This window comes from Trichophyton benhamiae, assembly GCF_000151125.1.
Source record: "Trichophyton benhamiae CBS 112371 chromosome Unknown contig01320.20, whole genome shotgun sequence".
Taxonomy (NCBI): Eukaryota; Fungi; Ascomycota; class Eurotiomycetes; order Onygenales; family Arthrodermataceae; genus Trichophyton; species Trichophyton benhamiae.
This window is the reverse complement of record NW_003315083.1, coordinates 142,226-165,419: the sequence shown is the minus strand read 5'-3', so window position 1 is coordinate 165,419 and position 23,194 is coordinate 142,226. Positions and strand designations below refer to the sequence as shown.

General features: G+C 48.0%; 9 protein-coding genes across 9 annotated transcripts; 5 read left to right on the top strand and 4 right to left on the bottom strand.

Moving 5' to 3' along the window:
• Nucleotides 1-390: 390 nt before the first annotated feature.
• ARB_02854 (uncharacterized protein) lies at nt 391-1,910 on the top strand (the record flags this gene model as incomplete). The annotated part of the gene is made up of 5 exons (XM_003010910.1): nt 391-552; nt 655-774; nt 839-1,402; nt 1,429-1,623; nt 1,686-1,910. 5 exons carry the CDS (start codon nt 391-393, stop codon nt 1,908-1,910), a joined length of 1,266 nt encoding a protein of 421 aa, XP_003010956.1.
• A 921-nt stretch (nt 1,911-2,831) lies between these two features.
• On the top strand, nt 2,832-4,274 carry ARB_02853 (tubulin beta subunit; the record flags this gene model as incomplete). Its single annotated transcript, XM_003010909.1, has 5 exons — nt 2,832-2,852; nt 2,882-3,364; nt 3,424-3,758; nt 3,816-4,175; nt 4,241-4,274. The coding sequence occupies 5 exons, from the start codon at nt 2,832-2,834 to the stop codon at nt 4,272-4,274; spliced, it is 1,233 nt and encodes a 410-aa protein (XP_003010955.1).
• Nucleotides 4,275-4,607: 333 nt separating this feature from the next.
• ARB_02852 (aldehyde dehydrogenase (AldH12), putative) lies at nt 4,608-6,753 on the bottom strand (the record flags this gene model as incomplete). The annotated part of the gene is made up of 5 exons (XM_003010908.1): nt 4,608-4,830; nt 4,965-6,017; nt 6,080-6,148; nt 6,247-6,638; nt 6,703-6,753. The coding sequence occupies 5 exons, from the start codon at nt 6,751-6,753 to the stop codon at nt 4,608-4,610; spliced, it is 1,788 nt and encodes a 595-aa protein (XP_003010954.1).
• A 1,287-nt stretch (nt 6,754-8,040) lies between these two features.
• Nucleotides 8,041-9,466, bottom strand: ARB_02851 (uncharacterized protein; the record flags this gene model as incomplete). Its single annotated transcript, XM_003010907.1, has 3 exons — nt 8,041-8,470; nt 8,526-9,112; nt 9,200-9,466. 3 exons carry the CDS (start codon nt 9,464-9,466, stop codon nt 8,041-8,043), a joined length of 1,284 nt encoding a protein of 427 aa, XP_003010953.1.
• Nucleotides 9,467-11,773: 2,307 nt separating this feature from the next.
• Nucleotides 11,774-12,679, bottom strand: ARB_02850 (uncharacterized protein; the record flags this gene model as incomplete). Its single annotated transcript, XM_003010906.1, has 1 exon — nt 11,774-12,679. The coding sequence occupies one exon, from the start codon at nt 12,677-12,679 to the stop codon at nt 11,774-11,776; it is 906 nt and encodes a 301-aa protein (XP_003010952.1).
• Nucleotides 12,680-14,931: 2,252 nt separating this feature from the next.
• Nucleotides 14,932-17,047, top strand: ARB_02849 (isochorismatase family hydrolase, putative; the record flags this gene model as incomplete). The annotated part of the gene is made up of 2 exons (XM_003010905.1): nt 14,932-15,015; nt 15,158-17,047. The coding sequence occupies 2 exons, from the start codon at nt 14,932-14,934 to the stop codon at nt 17,045-17,047; spliced, it is 1,974 nt and encodes a 657-aa protein (XP_003010951.1).
• Nucleotides 17,048-18,692: 1,645 nt separating this feature from the next.
• ARB_02848 (uncharacterized protein) lies at nt 18,693-19,569 on the top strand (the record flags this gene model as incomplete). The annotated part of the gene is made up of 2 exons (XM_003010904.1): nt 18,693-18,821; nt 18,889-19,569. The coding sequence occupies 2 exons, from the start codon at nt 18,693-18,695 to the stop codon at nt 19,567-19,569; spliced, it is 810 nt and encodes a 269-aa protein (XP_003010950.1).
• Nucleotides 19,570-19,633: 64 nt separating this feature from the next.
• ARB_02847 (uncharacterized protein) lies at nt 19,634-20,472 on the bottom strand (the record flags this gene model as incomplete). Its single annotated transcript, XM_003010903.1, has 2 exons — nt 19,634-19,990; nt 20,056-20,472. The coding sequence occupies 2 exons, from the start codon at nt 20,470-20,472 to the stop codon at nt 19,634-19,636; spliced, it is 774 nt and encodes a 257-aa protein (XP_003010949.1).
• Nucleotides 20,473-21,156: 684 nt separating this feature from the next.
• ARB_02846 (integral membrane protein (Pth11), putative) lies at nt 21,157-22,575 on the top strand (the record flags this gene model as incomplete). The annotated part of the gene is made up of 5 exons (XM_003010902.1): nt 21,157-21,342; nt 21,526-21,723; nt 21,765-22,006; nt 22,077-22,210; nt 22,268-22,575. 5 exons carry the CDS (start codon nt 21,157-21,159, stop codon nt 22,573-22,575), a joined length of 1,068 nt encoding a protein of 355 aa, XP_003010948.1.
• Nucleotides 22,576-23,194: the final 619 nt, after the last annotated feature.

Below are 23,194 nucleotides of genomic sequence, written 5' to 3'. Positions count from 1 at the left end.
AAAATGCAATCTGACATGCCACAGGTCAAGTTTTTGCGACACCATGTCCTGATATCAATGCTGAATATCAAAATCACAGGCTGGCGTCGAAAAGAGTCGAACAGCGCAAGTTGATGAGATGAAGTCGAGAATATCCAAATTGGGGAAAAGAGCGGAAAACCTGAAGGCGAGTGCGTATTGTAATTACATAAATACCAGGGTTACTTGCGCGATATCTCGTGTTCAATACAGTATTACGCTTACCACATGACCTTTAAGGTGTGGCTCGTGCTTCCCCAAAGCAACTTCGGGGCTTTTCGTGACTTGCTGGAGGTCGACTTGGAAGCAACCGGAGACAGACGAAACAAACAACACATCCGTGATACTGCTGGAGTTTCATGAGCCGCCGCGATGTCTGACAGCGAGAAACCGCCGTCTACTTTCCCTCAGCCCGACGAGTTCGACTCGGACCCGCGAGTCTCCTTCTCGAAGCTTGACAACAAGTACATACTGGAAACAGACAATGGCGAGGAATACACTTATGATGACGCTCTGAAGAGATGGATACCCTCGGTAGGCATGCTCATGGCTTAGTGACGTTGAAACAAGAAAGAGGCCACGATGGTGACTCTATCCGTGGGGCATCCTAACTCATTGTCTTGACCGGAGATACAGCTGGACGAGTCCTTGATGGAACAACAGAGACAGGCGTACAAGATGCAGGGGGTCGACGAGGAAGAGCCTGCGAATCTCAAGACCCTCCAGGAGAAAAAGAAGAAGCGGAAACATAATGATGTCGGTATTCCCTTAGCTTCTTTTCGTTTTTGCCTCCGGGGCTCAAGATCTAACAAGATTCTAGGAATCAACTACCGCCCAGAAACCCAAGAAACCGCGTGTTAATACCGCCGTATACGTAACTGCCATCCCTCTAGATGCCACTGTATCTGAGATCAGCTCTCTCTTCAGCAAATGCGGCGTTATCGCAGAGGAAATCGACAGCGGAAAGCCACGCATAAAGATGTATACAGACGAACAGGGTGCGTTTAAAGGCGATGCACTCGTCGTATATTTTCGTCCCGAATCCGTCAACCTCGCTATTCAGATGCTGGACGATACCGATTTCCGGTTTGGCGAGAAGGGCACGGAGGGTAACATGAGGGTGCAGCCGGCAGACTTCTCCTTTAAGGCTGTGCAGGAAGCCCCAGCAAAGGCGAACATGAGGGATAAGATGAAAATCATACGCAAGACCCAGAAATTGAACAAGTATGCAGCCGTCCAGTTGGAGAGGTTGATAGTAGTTTGGCTAACCTGGGCGTATAGTAAACTCACTGACTGGGATGATGATGATGTTGGGCCTAGACATTCAGGAAAGGCAGGGAAGGTTGTGGTGTTGAAACATATGTTTACACTGCAAGAGTTGGAGGTAAACCCCCCAATCGTTCTATTCAGTGCATCAACATGTTTTTAACTTCCGGCTTTGTCTCACAGGAGGACCCAGCCGCCATCCTCGACATTAAAGAAGACATACGCGAGGAATGCTCAAAGCTGGGTGAAGTGACCAACGTGGTGCTCTACGACAAAGAAGAATCAGGAATTGCCACAGTCCGCTTCTCCGACCCCGAGTGTGCCCGGGCTTGTGTGCAGGTATGGCTTGAGTACAGCATGATTTTACGGCCATAGAGAGCCGAGCTAACAATAATGGCCAGATGATGAACGGCCGCTTCTTTGGCGGCACCCAGGTCGAAGCATACGTAGTTGAGGGTAAAGTCCGGTTTAAGAAGTCGGGCGCCAGTGCAGCTGCTGCCCTACAGGATGACGGGGCCGGCTGGGAGGCGGAGGCCGGCAAAGACGACGAAGCTCAGCGACTGGATAAGTTTGGTGCCTGGCTCGAGCGGGAGAAGGAGGCCACCAAGAAGGCAGTGGACAGCTAAGCGTGTCGCCCCTCAAACAATCTCCCTTTTTTTTTCGGTTTCTATATCACTCGTAGGCATAGGATAGCTAGCCCTTGGTTCTGTATTATTATAAGTATTTCTGCTATTTCGCTGCTCGCTCGGCATCTTCACGTTTATATAATCAATTACTAAGCAACCCCTTAGCGCTAAACGGCAGTAAACAACGCTAGTCCCGATCGAGCTACCTCCTTTGCTCACCGCCCACCACGCCCGACTTTCTTCTCCTTTCTTCGACTTCAACTTCTCAACTCTTCAACTTCACACAACAAACATAGAGCAACAGTCCTCGACCCGACCCCGAACACTTCACTCCGTCCACTCCACCCTCAACCGTCCGTTACTCTCGTCAACATGCGTGAAATCGTAAGTCTAGCTTCCCCCTGTCCATCACTTCCCCTCTATTTGTGCCCGAAAAACACGACACGGTCTGCACAGGCCAAGAAAGGGGGGCAGGCGAGAGGGCCACCACACGACCATGTCCCAGCGTGAATGGAACAGGCTCCGAGTTTCACAATTCTCACATAGCGAGCGTCGAGCTTCAGGCTAACGTGCATTTATCGTATAGGTCCATCTCCAAACCGGCCAATGTGTAAGCTTTGATCGTTCCCTGGTTCGTTGTCAGGTACCCGTTTGAGTTAACAATTGTTCGACAATAGGGTAACCAAATTGGTGCTGCTTTCTGGTGAGCATTCATGCGTTGCATCGTAATTGTATATCTCGTGTCGAATTGTTACTGACTTGATTTACAGGCAAACCATTGCCGGTGAGCACGGTCTCGATGGATCCGGCCAGTGAGTGATTCTGCAGGGGAGACAAAGTCCCCGAGTCTCGAGGGACTTGAATGTTGACGACTGGGATTTCTTTAGCTACACCGGATCTTCTGACCTCCAATTGGAGCGCATGAATGTCTACTTCAACGAGGTGTGCACGACCAAGACCCTTCCCTTCAGCAGCATACTAACTCATTGGAGGCAAAGGCCTCAAGCAAAAAATACGTTCCCCGTGCGGTTCTTGTTGATCTTGAGCCCGCCGCTCTCGATGCTGTCCGTGCCGGTCCTTTCGGTCAGCTTTTCCGCCCCGATAACGTCGTCTTCGGTCAGTCTGGTGCCGGAAACAACTGGGCCAAGGGTCACTACACTGAGGGTGCCAACTTGGTCGACCAGGTCATCGATGTTGTCCGTCGTGAGGCCGAAGGCTGCGACTGCCTCCAGGGCTTCCAGATCACCCACTCCCTCGGTGGTGGTACCGGTGCCGGTATGGGTACCCTCCTGATCTCCAAGATCCGTGAAGAATTCCCAGACCGTATGATGGCCACTTTCTCCGTTGTCCCATCCCCAATGGTCTCTGACACCGTTGTCGAGCCATACAACGCCACTCTCTCCATCCACCAGCTCGTTGAGCACTCCGACGAGACCTTCTGTATCGACAACGAGGTATATTTTCTCTAGCTCCCTTTAATTGGCCAGGGTTCGGTATTTCTAACTGCTTGTAGGCCTTGTACAACATCTGCATGAGAACCCTCAAGCTCACTAACCCATCCTACGGTGATCTTAACCACCTCGTCTCCGCCGTCATGTCCGGTGTCAGCACCAGTCTTCGTTTCCCAGGTCAGCTCAACTCTGACCTCCGCAAGTTGGCCGTCAACATGGTTCCATTCCCTCGTCTCCACTTCTTCATGGTTGGATTTGCTCCCCTTACTAGCCGCAACGCCTACTCTTTCCGTGCCGTCTCCGTGCCGGAGTTGACCCAGCAGATGTTCGATCCCAAGAACATGATGGCCGCCACCGACTTCCGTAGCGGCCGCTACCTTACCTGCTCTGCCATCTTGTATGTACCCTAATTTATTAACTCTATGCTTGGCTTCTTTTACTAACACCCGAATAGCCGTGGTAAGGTCTCCATGAAGGAGGTTGAGGACCAAATGCGCAACATCCAGAACAAGAACTCCGCCTACTTCGTCGAATGGATTCCCAACAACGTCCAGACCGCTCTTTGCTCTATTCCTCCACGCGGTCTCCAGATGTCCTCTACTTTCGTCGGTAACTCCACCTCCATTCAGGAGCTCTTCAAGCGTGTCGGTGACCAATTCACTGCTATGTTCCGCAAGAAGGCTTTCTTGTTCTGGTACACTGGTGAGGGTATGGACGAGATGGAGTTCACTGAGGCCGAGAACAACATGAATGACTTGGTCAGCGAATACCAGCAGTACCAGGATGCCTCCGTCTCTGACGGTGAGGAGGAATAGTAAGTATCTACCTATCTATATAATATCTGTCCTACCTATACGCTAACCAATTTTCTTCTTGCAGTCTTGAGGACGAGCAGCTCGAGGGTGAAGAGTAAATGCAGTGTGCCGGTATATTTTAGGCTCTCACGCCTCTCTTGTCCACCCACTTGCATTCCCTTTAAGCCGTACCCCTTTCTCTCCGCACAGCAGATGTATCACATCCACTAAGTGCGAGCCTTGCGTCCAATCGGACTCCAGCGCGTGCTTATGCTCCCATCCTCTGTTCTCTTGTCTGCTTAATAATTCCCCAACCAGCGTGTTCGTTTTGAGGCAAGTCGGTATTAGTCACTGAGTGATAACAAAACATGATCAATTGGCTGTTTGATATCCCCTCTACAACCCAATATTTTTTAATTTTGCTCCTTTTTCTTTTGTTTTCGGAGAAACAATTATAAAAAACATTTCCCTTTTAATTCCTCAAGATGTTCATTCACCTTACCTTCTCTTTGCCTAGGTAGATACTGGGCATGCTTCTTATATCCTGATCGAAGATAAAAGAGAGCGAATGAAACTCCCATTCTTGACAACATTCCATAAGTACCTTCGTCTTTCCAGTTCTGATTGACAAAGACATTTACAATAGCAGCACGGTCATACAGGCATAGTGTAATACTATAATTAATTGTCATATTCCATCGCGTCATCTAGTAACCCAATAACCGTTCACCACTGCCTACTCATTGCTGGGGTACAGAACACTATGAACAGGTACAAACTCCTCCTTGATGGACCTCATACTCACAAACCTGCCCATCAAAGCCGCACTACCGGCCTTATCATTGGTACCAGACGCCCTGGCACCTCCGAATGGCTGCTGTCCAACAACAGCACCAGTACACTTACAGTTGATGTAGAAATTTCCAGCAGTACCCCTAAGAGCATTCTCCGCATAATGAACTGCCGCACGGTCCTGAGAGAACACAGCACCAGTCAAGCCATAGGCACCGGTGTTATCAATTGTTTCACAAATCTTCTCAAACGCATCGGCTGCCTCATCTGGGTACACGAGGATAACCAGCACCGGCCCAAAGAGCTCGGTGTTGAGAAGGTGATGTTCTGGGTTCGTTGTGGAGTATATAGTTGGGTGAATGAAGTATCCCTTTGAGCAATCGTATTTGCCTCCAGCAAGGAGTGTGAGCTCCTTGTCATCTTTCGCGTCATCAATAACCTTCGCCAATTTCTTGAATGAAGCTTCGTGAATAACGGGTCCGATGAAATTAGTGAAGTCCTCAGGAGTTCCGATCTTCAATTTCTCAGTCTCTTCCACGAGTTTGGCTCGGAATGACTCCCATTTTGACTGTGGCACATAGGCTCTTGAGCAGGCACTACACTTCTGGCCCTGGAATTCGAATGCTCCACGAACCGTATGGATAGCGGCATTGTCCGTGTCTGCGCTGGGGTGGAGAAGGTGAAAGTTCTTTCCTCCGGTCTCGCCTACAATGCGAGGATAGCTGCGGTATTTGCCGTCTGCTACACCCTGGGCGATCTTGCCATAGAGAGAACGGAAGACAGCTGTGCTGCCGGTGAAGTGTAGGGAGGAGAAGTGCTTGTTGTCTAGAACCAAGCTAGTGATTCTCTCAGCGTCTCCGGGGACGAACTGGATGACACCCGCTGGGAGGCCAGCTTCAGTGAGAATGTTGTAAATGAGGTAGTTGGACGCAATGGCGAAGGGGGAGGGCTTCCACAGCACCACGTTGCCCATGAGAGCTGGGGCGGCGGGCAGGTTGCCTCCGATAGCACTGAAGTTGAATGGGGAAATGGCATATACAAAGCCTTCGAGGGGTCGGTATTCGACACGGCTGCAGTACATATGTTGTTAGAGAGTGTATCTGCATAATGTTCTGGTAATAGAGATACTTACTTCCAGACTCCGGGGGCGTTGTGAACTGGCTGCTGAGCGTAAAGTTCAGATGCGTAGTGAACGTTGAACCTAAAATTTGTCAATACATACCATATATATATATATATATATATATATAATCCATAGAATTTTGGAAAAAGAGAGTAGGATATACCTTAAAAAGTCACACAGCTTCAGCAGCAGCGTCAATCTCTGCCTGCCATGCGTTCTTCCCCTGGCCCAGCATGGTGGCTGCCATCATTTCATAACGGTACTTGGTGCCGACTAGATCAGCCGCCTTCAAGAAGATAGAAGCTCTGTCCGAGAAAGGCATGGCCTCCCACTTCTTCTTGGCTTCCAAAGCATTATCAATAGCCGCTTTGATGTCGTCATCTGAAGCGGTGTGATATTTAGCAACACAGACAGCGTGGTCAGATGGGTTCTGCTGCGTCTGTATCGGAGAGGTGGTGATAGCTTTCCCTCCAATCATGACAGGAACCTCGAGAGGAGCTTTCTTCTTGAACTGCTCCAGGGCACAGACGAGCTGCTCTCGGTCCGGAGAGCCCTTGGCGTAGTGTTTCTATATCCACTGTCAGTCAAGCTATAACTATAGCTTACGAACGGGGAGAGGGGCTGCGACAGACGTTTGGCTCATTCTGAACCGTGGGGGGTTTGAAGGTAGCGAGCTGTGCCATGGCGACGATGCTATATAGATGTATCAATTGGTTGTCTCAGCTGTTCCGATTGTCCTCTTGTACGTCTCTCTATCTCCTAAGGGGAGCACGCCGGCCACCGCTGGACTGAGAGGAGAGCTTTATATGCTGCCCGCGGAGAGCGGGGAAACTCGGCCAAGCGGTGCATCTTGCTTTCGGCTGTAGGGGAAGCTCGTCGGTTTTTGCTTCTTCTGCTGCTTCTCCTCCGCCCGGCCTCCTTTTCGCCTTCTGTGATACTTTGCGTCTGCGCGCATTCTGGAGCAAGCTCGATGTATCTCGCATGCAGCAGTGGAAAAGCTGGGAAAAGCGCGGAAACAGTCGGGCGGGAGGAACACCTGGGGTAGTCACGTGGAGATAGCGTGGTTATCGTGAAGTTAGTTATGTAATATAACGGGCTCCAGAACATCACGTGTCAACTTAATCTCTTAACCTTTTCTTGCTCTGCGGCTCAACTTCATCTCTTTTGCTGGAGAATTAACTGGTTGAACTTGGAGATTATGATGTCTCCTCTGCAAATTAGCACAGTTTAGCAGGCTGGATGCATTTTAGACTGCAGATTTACTTCCTCTGTAACACGAAAATATATGGATTGAGCACGGCTTTGGCCGTTGGGTTACAAATTCGTCGATAATCTCGAGCTAGAATGGACTGCTACTAGACGGAAGAGAAAGCGCCCTCTTCCCCAGAAGATATTGCGCTAACTAACACAAATAGAGGACAGATACAAAGTTATGTGCCTTGGTCCGGATAAATTTGGGGTTGATGGAAGGATTCTCGACAGTGGTCGCGTATCTGATGAAATACTGCGTTGGCATTTTCGACAAGCTGTCCTTGCTAATATGAAGGGCGCAGGGGACCCTGTTTTTGAGCACGATTTACCCCTCCGATACTAATATTATGATGGCAGATATCCGAGAGGGCCGATTAGCCAGCAAAGATTTGAAATGGAACTGGTATTAAGATTACAGGGCGTTTCAAGAGCAGGAGAAGACTAGTACACCTGCCTCACAGAGCAGTGGGGCTGTCTCTGTAGCAGAGAGAGGAGTGGTTGACAGCACACATGAATTTAATAACTGTCAATTATGAAGCCACCGCAGGCGAAAATAGCTAATGGATATGTAGGCCGAGAGCTAACTAAGCTCCGTACATCCGACAATACCCTACAATCCAATAGGTACATCATTTTCACCCACAATCCCCCGAGATAGATGTAGCTGCGAGAAGATAGAGACGTAGAGTGGTTAGCTCTCTAGTTATATTTACGGGTTGTCATCGCATAAAAGGACACTGTCCCGTCCGCTCAGCCTGCAGCTTCTTCATCATCTGACCGTGATACTCCTCACCCTTGCCCAAGAATCGCTGCGGCCCCACGCTCGGAGTGACGAACCCGTTCGGAAAATACTTATCACCATCGTCACCAGGGACCGGCTTGCCTAGCAGCCGAGTGTACAGTGCCTCTGGTCCCCAGCGGTTCCATAGCGTGGGCTTGACATAGTAGGGCGCGTTGTCCCAGGCTAAAACGCTGTGTGCTCTTGAACCATCGTCACCCTCTTCGGAATGGCGAACGGAGCGGCGCCAATAGGGGCGGGGTAGTAGAAGATGGCGGACCACGAACTGGCGCAGTGCAAGGGTGTTTGCGAAGATGAACTGGTATATCCACTCGGGGCGCTCATATCTGGTCACGATCTGGTTAGGTGGGCTAGAACTTGTAGTTGCAAGGGCGTGTGTAACAGCGGGGGTTCAAAAGCACATACATCATCGCAACCCGGAGACGGTCCTCCATCAGGAAAATAACGCCCTTCCACAGAACGGGGTGTAAGAACTTTGGCGCATTATAAAGCAGCAGTTCCACGGTCTCGTTGGCGGTCTCATGGTTGTTCTTGTCTGGAACCATGCACCTGCGTTCATACTCCCTGCTCCAAACATCGATCTCCTCCAGCCAGTGTATTCCGTCTCTGAAACCCGTGTCGGCTGACGGCAGCTTATCGTACTTGATTTCCATCGCATCTCCTATGCTCTTCCAGAACGTCCCCGCCGCACATCTCTCTAGGTCGGTGATCTTGCGCCAGTCATACTGGTTCACCCATCGGGCTGGTTCAAGTGCAAACAGGCTGAGAGTGTATAACATGTCGTCATCCAGTATCTTACCTGCTCTGCGGTACTGGCTATGTATATAATTCATGCGGGCGAGCGCTTCAAGTGCCCTTTCTGAGGTTGGCGGGTTTGCCACAAACTCGTTTATCAGGACAGAAGTGTCCATATATCGCTTTGATGATGTTTGCGGGTTGGACAGCTCCGAGGTTTGCACCAGCAGCCTCGAGATAGTAGGAATGCCGTACGTCTGCCATAGTTACGACGACTTTATTAGTCCTCCATCTTCATGCTGTAATTAAATGTTCTTGCCTGGGGAGACTGCTGATAAACATACCTTGAACAGTGCGAACTGCAGTCCCTTGAGCGTGAAGAACGGAAATTCAAGCGTCATCATGGTCTGATGAATCGCCCATGCCTCGTCGTTGGTCATCTTGCTCATTGACTCGCGAGTATGGTACCCATACTGCTTCTCCAGTCTGCGAATCCTCCTGAAACGAAGAAGCTGCACTGCTGTGAGGTACGCAGCGCCCACGCAGACTATCCCTGGCACCGTGAAGAGCGACTCTTTCGCCGCCGTGCACAGCGAGGTAAGATGCTCCATGACGGGGGGACAAGCCAGCTGTGTTATTTAGCGGATACCATCTATTCCAGTTCCATATAACTATATTAGTGAGGTATTGAATCTCCGGTGTCGTGAGAATCAGAAAGATTTGAATAACTTTCCCGCTTATTGTGATGATGTTACTGGGCCCGTCTAATCAACCACTCAACTGCCAGCTGCGTGGCTCATAAATTGGGCATGCCGAGATACGAGCCTCGGTTCAGCCCAGCATGTTGAGCCACAATACGTGTCCACAAAATCGACCTGAGGGTTGTCGACCAAAACAACCATCAGGAGCGGAGGATGGATCAAACAAGTTTGGGGCTTAAAAAAAAGATGGCGGAGGAGACGGGAGCATCCGCCGGGGTTCCGCTCTCCCGAAAAACTCTCTTTCTGCCTCTCCCGGAGCGACAACCTTTTGGCCTCTTTAACTAGTTAATCCGTTAGTTGGCTCTCTGAAGTTACAATTTCAAGCTCCTATCAACCACCGGTAGTTATATCTTCTTGTGGTTCACCTGGATTAGTAGCATGTTGAGCTTGTCCAAGACTGTTGGGATATGACGAATCAAATGATCGTTAACACCTGAAAATGAGTACGGGACTTGCTTGTCCATAAGATACCCGCGAAATCTAGCTTTTGGTCAAGAGAGGAAGCATTGTAGCCCGGAGCTACAATCTTAAACTCCGCAAGTGGTTTGTAAAAACCATCACGACATGATTTTATAGCCACAGGTATCTCATATGTTGTACTCCAATATAGCATATTCCAGCGCGAGTCCCAACTTGGAAAGCAATGATAGACCTCTCAACCTTGGATATCGTTAAAAGTATGCCCCTGATGTTATCACTCACTTGACCGATATTTCGAGTGGAACCAATTCCTGCCAATTTTGCAACTGTAACTTGGCTCATCTTCTTTGGCAAGGAGTACCAAGTTACCCTCGAACAAGGTCCGTGTCTTTTATCACTCAATACCAATGATTGGAAACGGGTCGCACTTATTAGATAAACATGTGGAAGGCGAGATGTTTTCCCCGAAGGGTCCTTTGACATATGTGTCTCTTAGCCAAATTCGAGTAAACTTGTCTTACTCATACGGCCATGTCTATAGTAACATAGCTCCCGCTCTCCCCACCAGTCCTCGTAATTGATACCCTTGATTACAGTTGGAGTCATCTACTTCGGCTGAAGGAAAGGATAGCTGCTTTCTTGACCAGGGTTTCTCAAGCTAATTCTCGGATCCTGAGATTCGAGTATACGGACTCTCTACGAATAGAAAACGATGACGTTCGAAGCGACTTTTGGGGACATTCGTGCAGTTTTTAAGTGGTCATACGGCCGAAAATCGCAGGTCAGAGCTTCATGCAAGTCCTCTCAATAAAGCTTGTTACCACGCTCCAAGGGCATGGATACTGGGTATGCATGGGATGGGAGAATACTTCATTTGCTCTTCACAATAAATCCTACAGCCCTGGGTTGTTACAGTGTACGAATTAAGGCGCCCGAACTAGCGAGTTGGACTAGTTATTTGGGAAAGAAGTTGCAACTGTTGGTCACACCGATATTTTATGACACAGCGATATAATTCCTTTGTTTCTCTCTAGATATCCTTCGCATATCAATTGCCAGTCAACCAACGCATTGGGCAGAATGTGCCGTACAATAGCGTTTCATGAAAGATCTAAGCCCGTATACTCCGTAAACATAGTTTTTAGTAGTTAGTTCAAGCTCAATATCAGCCACAATTCCACTTGGCCTGGTTGATTCGTCAACCCTTAGTGTTCAATGTGTCATCAAAGAAGAGCGGTAATATGGCGACGAGAGAGGAATGTATCTCGGGCCTTGCAGTAAAATCCCGAATCATGGAACACAGCACGGGAAATGCCTTTTTGCCTTTCCGAGACTGGCTTATTTTTAGAGTTGACGGGAGCTCCCGCCCAATGATTGCCTCGAGTTTCACAACATAAACTCTGAGCGAGCCATGCCTGCATTAGAAAAACTATGACTGACTGGGAATAATAATAATAAAAGGTTCATTGGTGTCGGTTGGATGTGTTCGTATTCAACCTGATGTGACCCAAACAGGGCCTATGCCTTGTTCTGGTAAGTGATGGTGACAACCGCAATGCTAGCCACATGCGGTTATTCAAGCCGATTTCATGGATGGGAGGTACCATCCAACAGAAGTAATTATAGACATTTCTTTGTTGGTAATGTGAATTTCCTGCTTCACTCTCAATGTATTTGGATGACAGCAAGGAGAATATTAGAGAATAGCAACTTAAACAAAAGCTGTACACCTCAATTCTATAATACAGAGTGCGGTGTTTCGCCGCTTTGTTTCCGGGCAATGTTGACAACTCGTGGCATAGACAGGGCTGCTCCAGTCATTGATTCCTGATAAACATCGCCAATCAAATTGAATATCTTCTCCGAGGCCTGACGATTGCCTGCAGCCGCCAGGGTCGTTGCAAACTCTTCCATTGTTAGAAGATGTTGATCACCGTTTGCTTTTGTGAGATCAGGCCTATCCACGTAGTTGAACTGCCTGGCACCCTCAAATCCTTCGCTATTGAGGATCCTAGGAAGTTGCAGCACCCAATCGTGTCGACCGTTGGAGTACACAAACTCTCGCAGGGAATCAAAGGCTGGAGTTGAGCCTGCTCCTGCTGATAGAGGCTGTCTGACATGTGTATCCGGGTAGTTCAGGTCGTCCCACTGAATATAGCCACCTGGCTTTAACATCTGATGGACTTTTTGAATGATAGGCCTTGGATCGCTGTTCTCAACCACAAGAATCAATAGTCTCAGGTGAACGATGTCATATTTTCCGATCAATTCTTCCGGCACATCATCAAAAATATTCCACTGCTTTATTGTAACATTTCGCGGCCACCATTGTTTCTGAGGAGCATTTGCAAGGCTGATATCAAACCCATCCAACTGTGCGGACTCTGGTAACTCCCGAGCTAGGTCAAAGAGCCATAATCCAGTTCCTGTGGCAATATCTGCAACCCGCAAATTTTCTATTGGGGTAGAGATAGATGGATGCAAATTAAAATGTAAAGACTCTTTCCAGAGATAAAACTGAAAATTCAGCCTAGACGAGGCAAAATAGCCACGATCAAGCATGTATCCTCGTCCATCAGCGAGGTGGAATCCGGAGCTGATATCATTTTGCGACTTGGTAGGCAAATGGGGGACTGGAGGCATCTCTTTTGTGTAATATCTTCAGAGCAATATCTGTCAATAATGGGAGTAGCAGGAGAACATGCAAACGGACAAGGAAATGACCGTTGAATTGAAATCTTGGCTGTTCTTGAACTCAGGGGGTCCTCAATCAACACAGGCCGCATAGGACAATTATAAAGAGGAGGATCTCCGCAAAGCTAGGAACAATAGCCTTCGTCAAGACACACCGCTCCCTTGCAAATCCGAGATTAAAGGAAAAAGGAAAGCGAAGGTTCACCTTCTGACTCGATCAAAACCCTTCCATAACGGTGAAAATTGGAAATTTTTCCGCCCCCGAGAGGTTTACACATTGTACGGAGTAGTATTGTACTGTACATCCTGCACAGGAACGGTAAAACCTTCAGTTCGCACATCTTCAAGTGCGCGTGCCGGTTCCGAGAAGTAGCATCATCGGTAAGGCCAATCTGTCCCCTCCTTGCCGAGCAGGCAAGCAGAACGGTCGTGACATTCGGGCATCTTCGCTTCCATCCCGCAGAAAGAGCACATCAACACCCTGCCTGTGGAGACTGATAATGCAAGATTGTCCAGCATGCAATGTACCGATTTCAAGAACCACTGGAGACTGATTGCTCTCCAACACCATTTTCTTCTCTCCGATCAAGTGTGGTTAGCCATGTCGGCCTCGGAGGCCGTTTTCAGGGGAAGACCCAGAGAACCTTATTCGCCAGCCAGTTGATTTCTCGAAGTGGCTGTCAGAATGGAAGTATATACGAGAAAAGGTCGGTGAGGGTCGGTGTCATTGCACAGTAACTAATCCATCTGGAGTACAGGGTTCTTTCGTCTTCGGGGATGTTCGTATCGAGCAAGTTTCAGTCAAAAAGTGCAGGGATACTTTGGGATGAATGGTGCAGGAGAAAATTGTTCCAAATATTTAGATTTTGTTGATTCTTAAACCAGCAGAATTATCTCCAGCAAGTATCACATGGATTTCCAGCTAGACCACGTCATCTAAGAATGTGTTGGAGGTCACCGATTTCTGCGGGTTTGCAGCGTTGGTTTCCATAATTTTAATTTTCGCCTTGAAATGCCCCTTGTCCGGGATGCTGAGTGGCTGAATTCCATGGCATCCTTGCTTGCCTGAAGAATATCGTGGGGTAAGTATATGTACCAGATGTTTGCATGGCCCAATACGGAGTACGATGGGCTGGGTTATCGCCCCTCGGATATAATAATATGACTAGTTAAGTATGACAACACAGGTCTTGTAAAAAAAATTGCTGTGTGGATCCGTTGTGTGAAGCGTCTTTCTCTTGTTGCAGAGAACCGCTTGAAACCTGAATGACAGAGGATTCCTCAGTTTCCCATGCATGATGCTGTTTTTAGTTAGATACAGGGGTTAATGTACTGTACGCTGCCAAACGTGCGGACCTTCTATTCAAGGAATAGTGAGAATAGGTTTAATATAGACCAAATCCCCTCCTTCACGTTTCCTCGTTGTCCTGGAACAGAGATTGGATGTACCAGAAGTCCAAATTTCGATAGAATCTGGATGTATGCTATCTCCCCTGATCCAAGTAACGGCGGCAGGGAGAAATATGGAAGGAGTATAAACAGATGGTGGCGTCTCTTGTCGAGTTATGGATACGAGCCAAGGAAGTTTCATGTTCGTTGGATCGAGTCGAATCCATGGACTGGGAAACAGCGAGATCGGAGACATCAGGGAAGGACCAGGTTCAAACGACCTTATCTGTACCATATCCTTCTCCTATAACTATACTGCAAGATCAGAGACGAGATCAGGCCCCCTCTGGCTCCATGGTCAGGCGGATAGAAAACACCCGTACCAAGGAGGATCGCCACGACCATCATTTGGGGTACGTAACGTAAACTTCTCGATATACGACAGGAGATAATTATGCGTGCTCTCTGCCTTAGAATCAGGAATCCTGCCAAAAAGCTTAGATGGTTGATTCTGACCGTGCATACAACCAGTAGAAAGCACATATGCGAGGTGTACTAAAATAGGATTTCATCTTGCCGATGGTCCTGACCCCTGAACCCTCAGGAATAAGAAATAAGAGAAAGGAAGAAAGAACGCGGAGGAAGCTTGTCGCACCGTATTCTCATATCCATAATGCATGGTCGATAAATATCCATACAAACGCCAAATTTGCGAGCAGAAAGAGACGAAGAGAGTTAAAATCCCGTAAGGAAAAGGGCAAATGATTTGTTGAACTCCAGCGACCAAGTTAGACAGTAATTCGTGCTTCCGGATGTCAAAGAGGGAAACGATCCATCGAAGTATAAAGGAGGAAAAACTAGCGTGGAGGAATCGTCAAAAGGAGGCAAGATTGAAGGTATATAGTAGTAACCCCGTGGCCTTGACCTGGTCAGTACTCCGTACCAACACCTCGCTTCTGAGATTCGAGTGAATTGTCCCATCCAGCCCGCTTCGTTTCCCGTTAATACCAAATTTCAGTTTTGAACATCCCTCATTAGACAAAAGATAAACCGCACCTTGAAGACACCGGTCTGTTGCTTGTGTCCACATACGGAGATAAAAGCCAACCAAGGGGCCTCGTCACCCAAGGAAATTCTAGTCGCCAAAAGCCCCCTCCATCTTTCATCCTCATAAATCTATCTGCCAAGATGCATGGGACAGATGCATTACGGGTGGGCGTTGCAATTGGACACGGAACAGGCCCAGAGCTGGCGGTGGTGTTCGAGAATGTCCTGCGAGAATTGGCGTCCCGTTATTCTCTGAGAATCGAATTCGTCCGATCGGACAGAATTTATCACTCCTACAACTCCCTACCTCTTTCGGATGAAGGCCAGAATGCAATCCTCGACATCTGCGACGAAACCGTAAATGACATCACACACTATCAGCAATTTTGTGAGCGGGAGGCCAGTAGAGGTCTCAAAGTCATATTCCGAACAGCAATAAGTGCCCAGTCACTGTATGCAGTGCGTCAGCAATTGGAAGCCGTCAAGGTCGAATGCTTTGATCGTGGTACATCATCTCTTTTGGTTATCCGAGATCAAGCACAGGGGTTCTATACCGGAACCAATAAACTCGAAAGTGATCAGAAATCTGTATCGAGGGTATGTGAATTCCGCAAAGAAGTGTTCCAGCATATCATAGCATTCTCTCTTGAGCGGGCAAGAGAGAAATGGGGTGATGACCTTGGGGAAATAAAAACCGTCTTCTTAGTATACAAGTTCCATCTCTTCGATGGATTATTGTTATCCTGGGCCAAGGAATTGACTGAAGAATTTGGTATCAAAGTGGAGTTTATTCAGCCGGACACAATGAACAGGAATATGATTGCGTTTGGTGTTAACCGTTGCTTGATGGTGGCTGGCAACGAATATGCGGATATCATGCAGACAATATTCCTGGAGAGATTCAACATGCGGGTTCAAGAAACATCTTGTTCAGAAAATGTCTACTTGAAGCCAGTATTGAACCGGCTTAGCGAGTACCAGACCACCCATGGCTCGGCCGATGATATCACAGGCAAAGGAATCGTAAATCCATCTGCCACTATACGTGCTGCTGCCGCTATTCTCGAGCGTTTTGGTGGTTGTACTGGTATTGATGCTGAGGTCGATGAGACTTTGAATATCCTTCAGCAGAATAAGTCAGTTACACCGGATCAAGGGGGTAACCTCACCACCAACGCCTTTGTCGATCTCTTTCTTCAGACCCTTCCAAGCCCAAGTGTTGGCACGCCAACTGGAAGCGAATTTTCACAGTCATCCTCTCTGGCCGACGATCCTGCAGATATATGTCCAGCACCAGACTTTGCAGCTGCCTTCATGAAGAAGGCGACAGCTGTAGTGGTGGTAGACTTTCAAAACGATTTCATCTCGCTGGGAAATCCGGAGACTGTGAGCTGCATAACGGATGCACTTGTTCGTGTACTTGCCTTTTCTAGGTCTCATGCACAAGAGATCGTCTTTATCCAGCATTTAGGGGACCAGCGTTACCAGAATGCTAGTTGGAGGCATCGAAACCGCGTTCAGAGCCGCAAAGAGCTCTGCGTAGAAGGAACCCGGGGAGCTGATCTGTCCCCAGCCCTCTCACCGGCGCGCGGTGAACATATATTCACGAAGAAAGCTCAGTTTGATGCATTCCAAAGCCCTGAGTTCGAAAAGTATATTTCTGAAAAAGGGATTGAACACATCATTCTCATGGGCCTGTACGCCGACATATGTATTGACGCAACAGCAAAGGCAGCTTTCCAGAGAGGCTTATGGACCACTGTTGTCCAGGATTGTACGACAGCTCTGCACTTGAAGGACGAAGATATCTTGGGGTACATGCAGAAGGTTTATGGCACCAGAGTTGTGGAAAGTGAAAAACTCTTGAGAATGCATGCATAGAGGGAAATCTTGTTTAGACCATTGACCATTTTTTCGGTCATTTCGGTCTTGACATCCCACAATTCAAAGTTATTGATATCAGAAACCGTTATATCTCAGGATTGAAGCTGTCACCCTTCTGGATGCAATATTCCGTATTTTGTACCTCGGCAGAGCATTTTTTGTCCATAATTTTTCGGAGTTAAAATTAGCAATTATTCTCTTGATGTACGGTACGACAAGTCCATCATTGGACAATATCAGTCTATCCGCAAGGGATAAGACATGTTGCTAGGGGTGTTGTCGCTGCCATTTTGGGAATCATCCCTTAAGTGTCCCTGAATACTTCGGCGATGCAAAAAAGCCAGCAAACGGAACATGGGGTATATGAAAAAACTGCATATTCCTATTCAGGCTGAGGTGCCTCCCATGATATCCGTCTTAGGATATGTGAGGACCAATTTATTAGAACATATTACAAGCCTCCTGCAGAAGGCTTGTCTCGTCAATCAGCATCAGCAAGATGTTCAGCACCGATAGGCCTTCCTCGGCTGCGCGAGCAATCCGTTGCATATGCAGGTAGTGACCAAGCAATACAGACAGCCAGTATTGTGGGGATTGGGGTATGGACCGAACCTATTAGTTAGCCTTTGCTATCGGACTGTGTTGGTTCTGAGTGTAGGTGCCAACTCCGGTTGGGCTTTCGGCTATTCCCTGTATCCTGTCGTTAAAATATGTGCTTTATGACTTGTTTTGAAGGAACAGGCGGCTTGTATACGTACTGAGTTACGCGTTGGCAAGCCATGGATCGACCTGGCTTGAACAGCCTTCGTCGAGCAGGCATCTTTCGTTTCGTTCCTCTCGAGTTCGTTTCTGCAGTGTTACGAGGTTTCATTCACGTGACCCGACGGCCCTTTCTAACCGCAAGCCAACCTCGCTTCTTCGCACACCTCGACAACCTCCCGTACCCCTGCACGCTGCAAGGGAAGAAATGCAGGGAGGGGGGTGAAAGAGGCAAGAAATTGCAGGCTCACGAGCTTGCCACGGTCTTTTCTCTTCTTTGCTGTACTCTGCATGCGGCTAAGTAGCATTGATCTGCCGGAAGAGTGATCAGATATCGCATAGATACCCCTCGTGATGGACGTCGTCCGCTGGAACAGATTACGAGTGACGGCGGGAGAAAGGGAGTGAAAAAGGATAAAAGGAACCAACCTTGAATCCCTTGAGTTGATCTCCACTGTCCCCAGGAACCCACATATTTTAAGCTTGCATTTGCAACTTCCTTCCACATGCCAGGATGCTCCTAGACGAGAAAACAACACCCAACCTTAAACAGGGGACCGACTTTGTGAACAACAATGAGTGTGGGCTCAGTTGAACATCCCCATCGTGGAGGGTATCTGCCCGATGACCAGGACCATGTCGTCAAGACTTGTCCTGATAAGGGTTCTAGTTATGAAACAGAGCCCTGATCGTGTGGTGGCCACTGAATTTTACTCAAGAAAGGCAGCTGCTTAAAGGTTTCTTTATTTTACTACACTGTACGAAGTACAGAGCGCGTAATATATTATGGCTGGGGGCTTCCACCTTGTCAAAAACTCGACAGCGATTGTTTAGATCCCCTGTTTAATTCCACGCACCTCATATCAATCATCGACCTCGAAATATGGCCATTGACACATCAGTATGGTACAAGCCGCTGATCGGACGGCGGCTCAAGGCCTCTACGCGATATGTGTTTGAGAAATGGAGTGGAGTATCTGGCAAAGAACTCATTGCTCATCTGCATTCAATCGTGAGACGTCTCAATACCCGCGGAGCAAAAAGCACGCGCCTTTACGGAGTTACTGACACCCATCTAGCGTGATAAAGCTTGGCCGCTGGGCGAGTACCCATGCGTGGGTGAATGGATCTTCCTGCTCCCTAGCATTTCAGCCTTCAAACAGTTCCCGGAGATTGTACATCGTGCAAAGAAGGGTGCTACAATCCTGGACATTGGGTGTTGTTTTGGGCAAGACCTACGTCGCCTTGCTGCTTATGGAGCACCAACGGAGTCCATGTACGCTCTCGATATCAACTCGTCACTCTGGGACCTGGGTTATGAGTTATTTAAAGACGCAGACCGAATGAAGGCCACTTTTCTTGAGGGCGACTTTCTTCAGGATAATTCTGCACTGTCCTGCCTATATGGTAAAACTGATGTCATTATCGCCTGCCAATTCCTACATCTGTTTGGATGGGAGAACCAGATCAAGGCTATGAAACGAGTTGTGACACTTTCAAGGCTGGGAACAATGCTCATTGGATACCAGCAGGCTAGATTGCAAGCAAGGGAATATATCAGGCCCTGGGGAATGATGTTTTACCACAACGTTGAATCATTTCACGAGATGTGGGAGATTGTGCAGCAAGAAACGGGGACACGCTGGAGTGTGACCGCGCAGCTCGTGGATTTACATGAATGGGGGATGGAGGACGAGGATGTAGAATGGATGCCACAAGACAGGATGGGAATCAATTTCGTCGCTACTAGAGAGGAATAGTCACATGCAATGGCGCTGCATAAAATCATCATGCACCCATACCTGCACTTATATCTATGTACGATTAGACGCCTTGAAATGCCTCAATGAATTCCCCCACGATTTTCACGTTCTCGTCAAGATCGACCTTGAACGGGGCACAGTGGCTCTGAGGAACCTCCTTGATCTTCCACTCCTGCCCAGTTCCTGCTATCATAGCATACTGTGCGTCTTTCGGGACTGCGAGATCATTGGTAGCCACGACATAGGCCAGTCGGTCCTTGAATGCAGGGTCTGTGCAGGCCGTTGGCGGTTGGGGAGAAAAGAAGGCCAGCGAGGAATGAGGCTTCAGTTCCTGTTCAGTTTTCTTGGCGAGACCATGGTCGAAGTCGGCGGCAAACACGTTGATGGGGTCCTTTGGGACGTTGAGACCAGGTGCAGGCTATAGATGTTGTGCATGAGCATAGGGATAAATTTGAAGGTCTTATAGGCAGGGAGCCGACATACGTTATCGAGCATTATCCAAGGGGGAAGCGTACCCCCCTGAACTCCAGCACAGCTCAACCCCTCGGGCACGAGGAAAGCACTGAACAATATCATGCCGAGGATGCCTCCCAGTTTCCCTGCTCGAAGCCGTTCGGTCTTTGATAATCCTTTGGCAGCTGCACAACCGGGCATACTCCCGTAGGAATGCATGACAAGAACTACATCTTTACCTTCGGTCTCCACGAGAGGCTCCAGAATGGAGCGGACAGCTTTGGCGTCTGTTGCGCAATCGGCCGTTAAAGGATTCTGGGGCTCCAGGGACGGATATTCTGCGTAGCGAGTTTCGAACCCGGCCTGTTCTAGCGTATGGATGTACGGAGAGTAGAAATGCTCTGGAATCCAGGCACCTGGAACGACAGCAATAGTTGGCTTCATCATGGTCGAAATCTACACGCAGATAAGCTGGTGTATAGAAAATGGCTCAAATTGTGATATTTAATGGGTTTCAAGCCCAAGCCAGATGTCCTCCGCCCCCGACTATATAGCCATCCTACTACCTAACTAGGTTGCATCCCGAAAACGATACCATATTACACATTACTATCGACAGGGTTCTATACGGGATCCGTGCTCGTAAACAAACGAGGCGCTGGCTGTGGCATTTAGAACCCTCCTAGCATCATGCGGATATTATCCTGCCGTCTCGGAGGCCTAGCTCAAGGTGTCGAAATCGCCAGGGGATCTACCCGTTTTTTGCAGGGTACATCATGCCCTTCAAAACATCGCTGCTAATATCGCCGCGTTACGAGGGCTTGAAGAGTGAGTGAAAAACCCTTCCGATAAACATGGGGCCGGCGGAGTTGAGGCACAATTTCATTTAACTGAGGACTTTCAACCGTTCACCTTCATTTCTCTCCTTGATGCCCTTGATCCCGATGGTTTCTGCTTCATACAAGGGCTCAGATCTACACGCTTCGATGCTGTTAAACGCCATCTTAAATGCCTGACACTCCCTTCGATTTTCTTTGTTCACCTATTCTGCCGTTCGTCTTCCAAAACAGCCAGTGAACCCTGTTTGCTTGCCAACTCTGGTGTGCTCCCCGCCTGACACCATACGGAGCGATGTCGCTGGACTTCACCCCTCCGCCAGGAATTGACCTGTCTGAATCAAGACAACCACAGCTGTATGCTGCCTTTATCTCCACATTCTGCCTGTCAGTCGTTGCTGTTGGCCTTCGTCTGATTTGCAGGCTTGGCCACCTGCGGCCGGGACTCTGGTGGGATGACTACATGATATGTGCTTCCTTGGTATGAGATGAAAGAATGATTACAATCCTGCCTCCTTGGATTAGCCAATTATTCTAATCACTTGCCCAGCTTATGACAGCGGGGAATTTCGTGGCCATGATAATATGTATGTAGCTCTCAATTGGCACTAATGTTCCAAAACTGATTAGGTGACATATAGGGATACCCAGGGGCCTTGGAAAGCATATATATCCGTATGGACTGAAAGGATTCGGAGATTTCTTCCTTAACCTCTTCGTTATTGAAATTCTCTATACTCTGTCTATATGCTTTACGAAATACTCTATCCTTCTATTCTACTGGCGGATTTTCAATGCTACTAGCATTCGTATCCCAATATATCTTATCACCGCTCTGGTAACCGGATGGGGTATCGGTGTGGTAGGTTGACAAAGAATCTACCAATTGATCATTATATACAGCTAACAGAACAAATACAGATTGGTACAACCATTTTCCAATGCCTGCCAATCCAAGGCTTCTGGGACAAGACAATTCCAGCAGTTTGTGGAGTTGATGTGAACAGCTTCTTTATAGGCAATGCGGTACCAAATATTGTGACCGATTGGGCTTTGCTGCTCTTACCTCTTCCATATATTTGGCGTTTACACAGAAACACTGTCCAGAAGCTTGCAATCTATGCAACTTTCCTACTTGGTGGATTGTGAGTAGCTCCTCCCTCTTCATAATACTATCTAGTTATCATGCCAGTAACTGACCCTGGTGTCCTCTAGTATATGCATCATATCAATTATCCGACTTACTATCATGCTGGATGCCTACAAAGTGCCTTCGATCGACGTTACATGGGTGTTCATTGGTCCATCCACTTGGACTGCTGTCGAGACGAACATCGGAGTGGTGTCAGGTATGTTTCCTTATCCAACTCTGACAGTAACTATGCCATATTGACTCTAGTTTCTAGCATGTCTACCCTCTCTCCGCCCACTTCTACGACACTTTGGTGGTTCAACCGAACCCAAACCTTCATATAACAATCGCGAAGGAGCAGGCTTCAGCGGTGGTAGCGGATATTCCTACGGTTCTGCGTGGGCAAAAAAAAGCCCGTACCATCGTAACGGAACAGACAACACTACTACGACCGAAGGGTATTCCTCTGACCAGAACTTGACGGAGATCAACGTTCGTACGTCCGTGGATGTTCGAGGAGAGGAGATAATGAGCGGTAATGCAGGATATAATCTTACAGCATACAATAATGCCCGACCATGAGAAATTTGAATTGCGTTATGTTGTTTTTGATGGTTGATGGAAAGGATACCCCCATCGGTTGAAATGGTTTAAAAGAGGTATACCCTCTTCTGGTAATGGACAAAATGAAAAAAAAAGGGGGGGGGGGGGGGGGGGGTGAATCGAAATATCACCAGTTTTACTTTTGCATGATGGTTTCTTATGGCTTTTCTTATTCGCACGATCACCCTTGATGTTATTTCACCTCCAACCACCGCCTGTCTCTATTAGCACACCGAATCTCACTGTATATAAGCCGTGTAAAACCTTGTCAATGCTCAGAGGTGATAATGTACTAATGCTTTAACTTCTTATGATGTGGGTACTGCTTTATTCAACCAGTTGAGCTTATTTTGATGTGAGAATTTTGTAGTATTATTGTCTACTACCCCATGGAAGTCAAGAGAACAAGAAGCGTGAGTTTCGTCTCGAAAGGCGAGTCTAACGCGTCAATAACATTGTATGTAGGGTAAGAGGAGCAGAAATGGTAATCCACCTAGAATTTCCACTTTCAATTCTTGAAGGGGAGCAAGAAATATGGTTGAAGGACAACCGTGACTCGCAGTGGCAGCATGCATGAATATGCAAAGTGTGTTTTCGA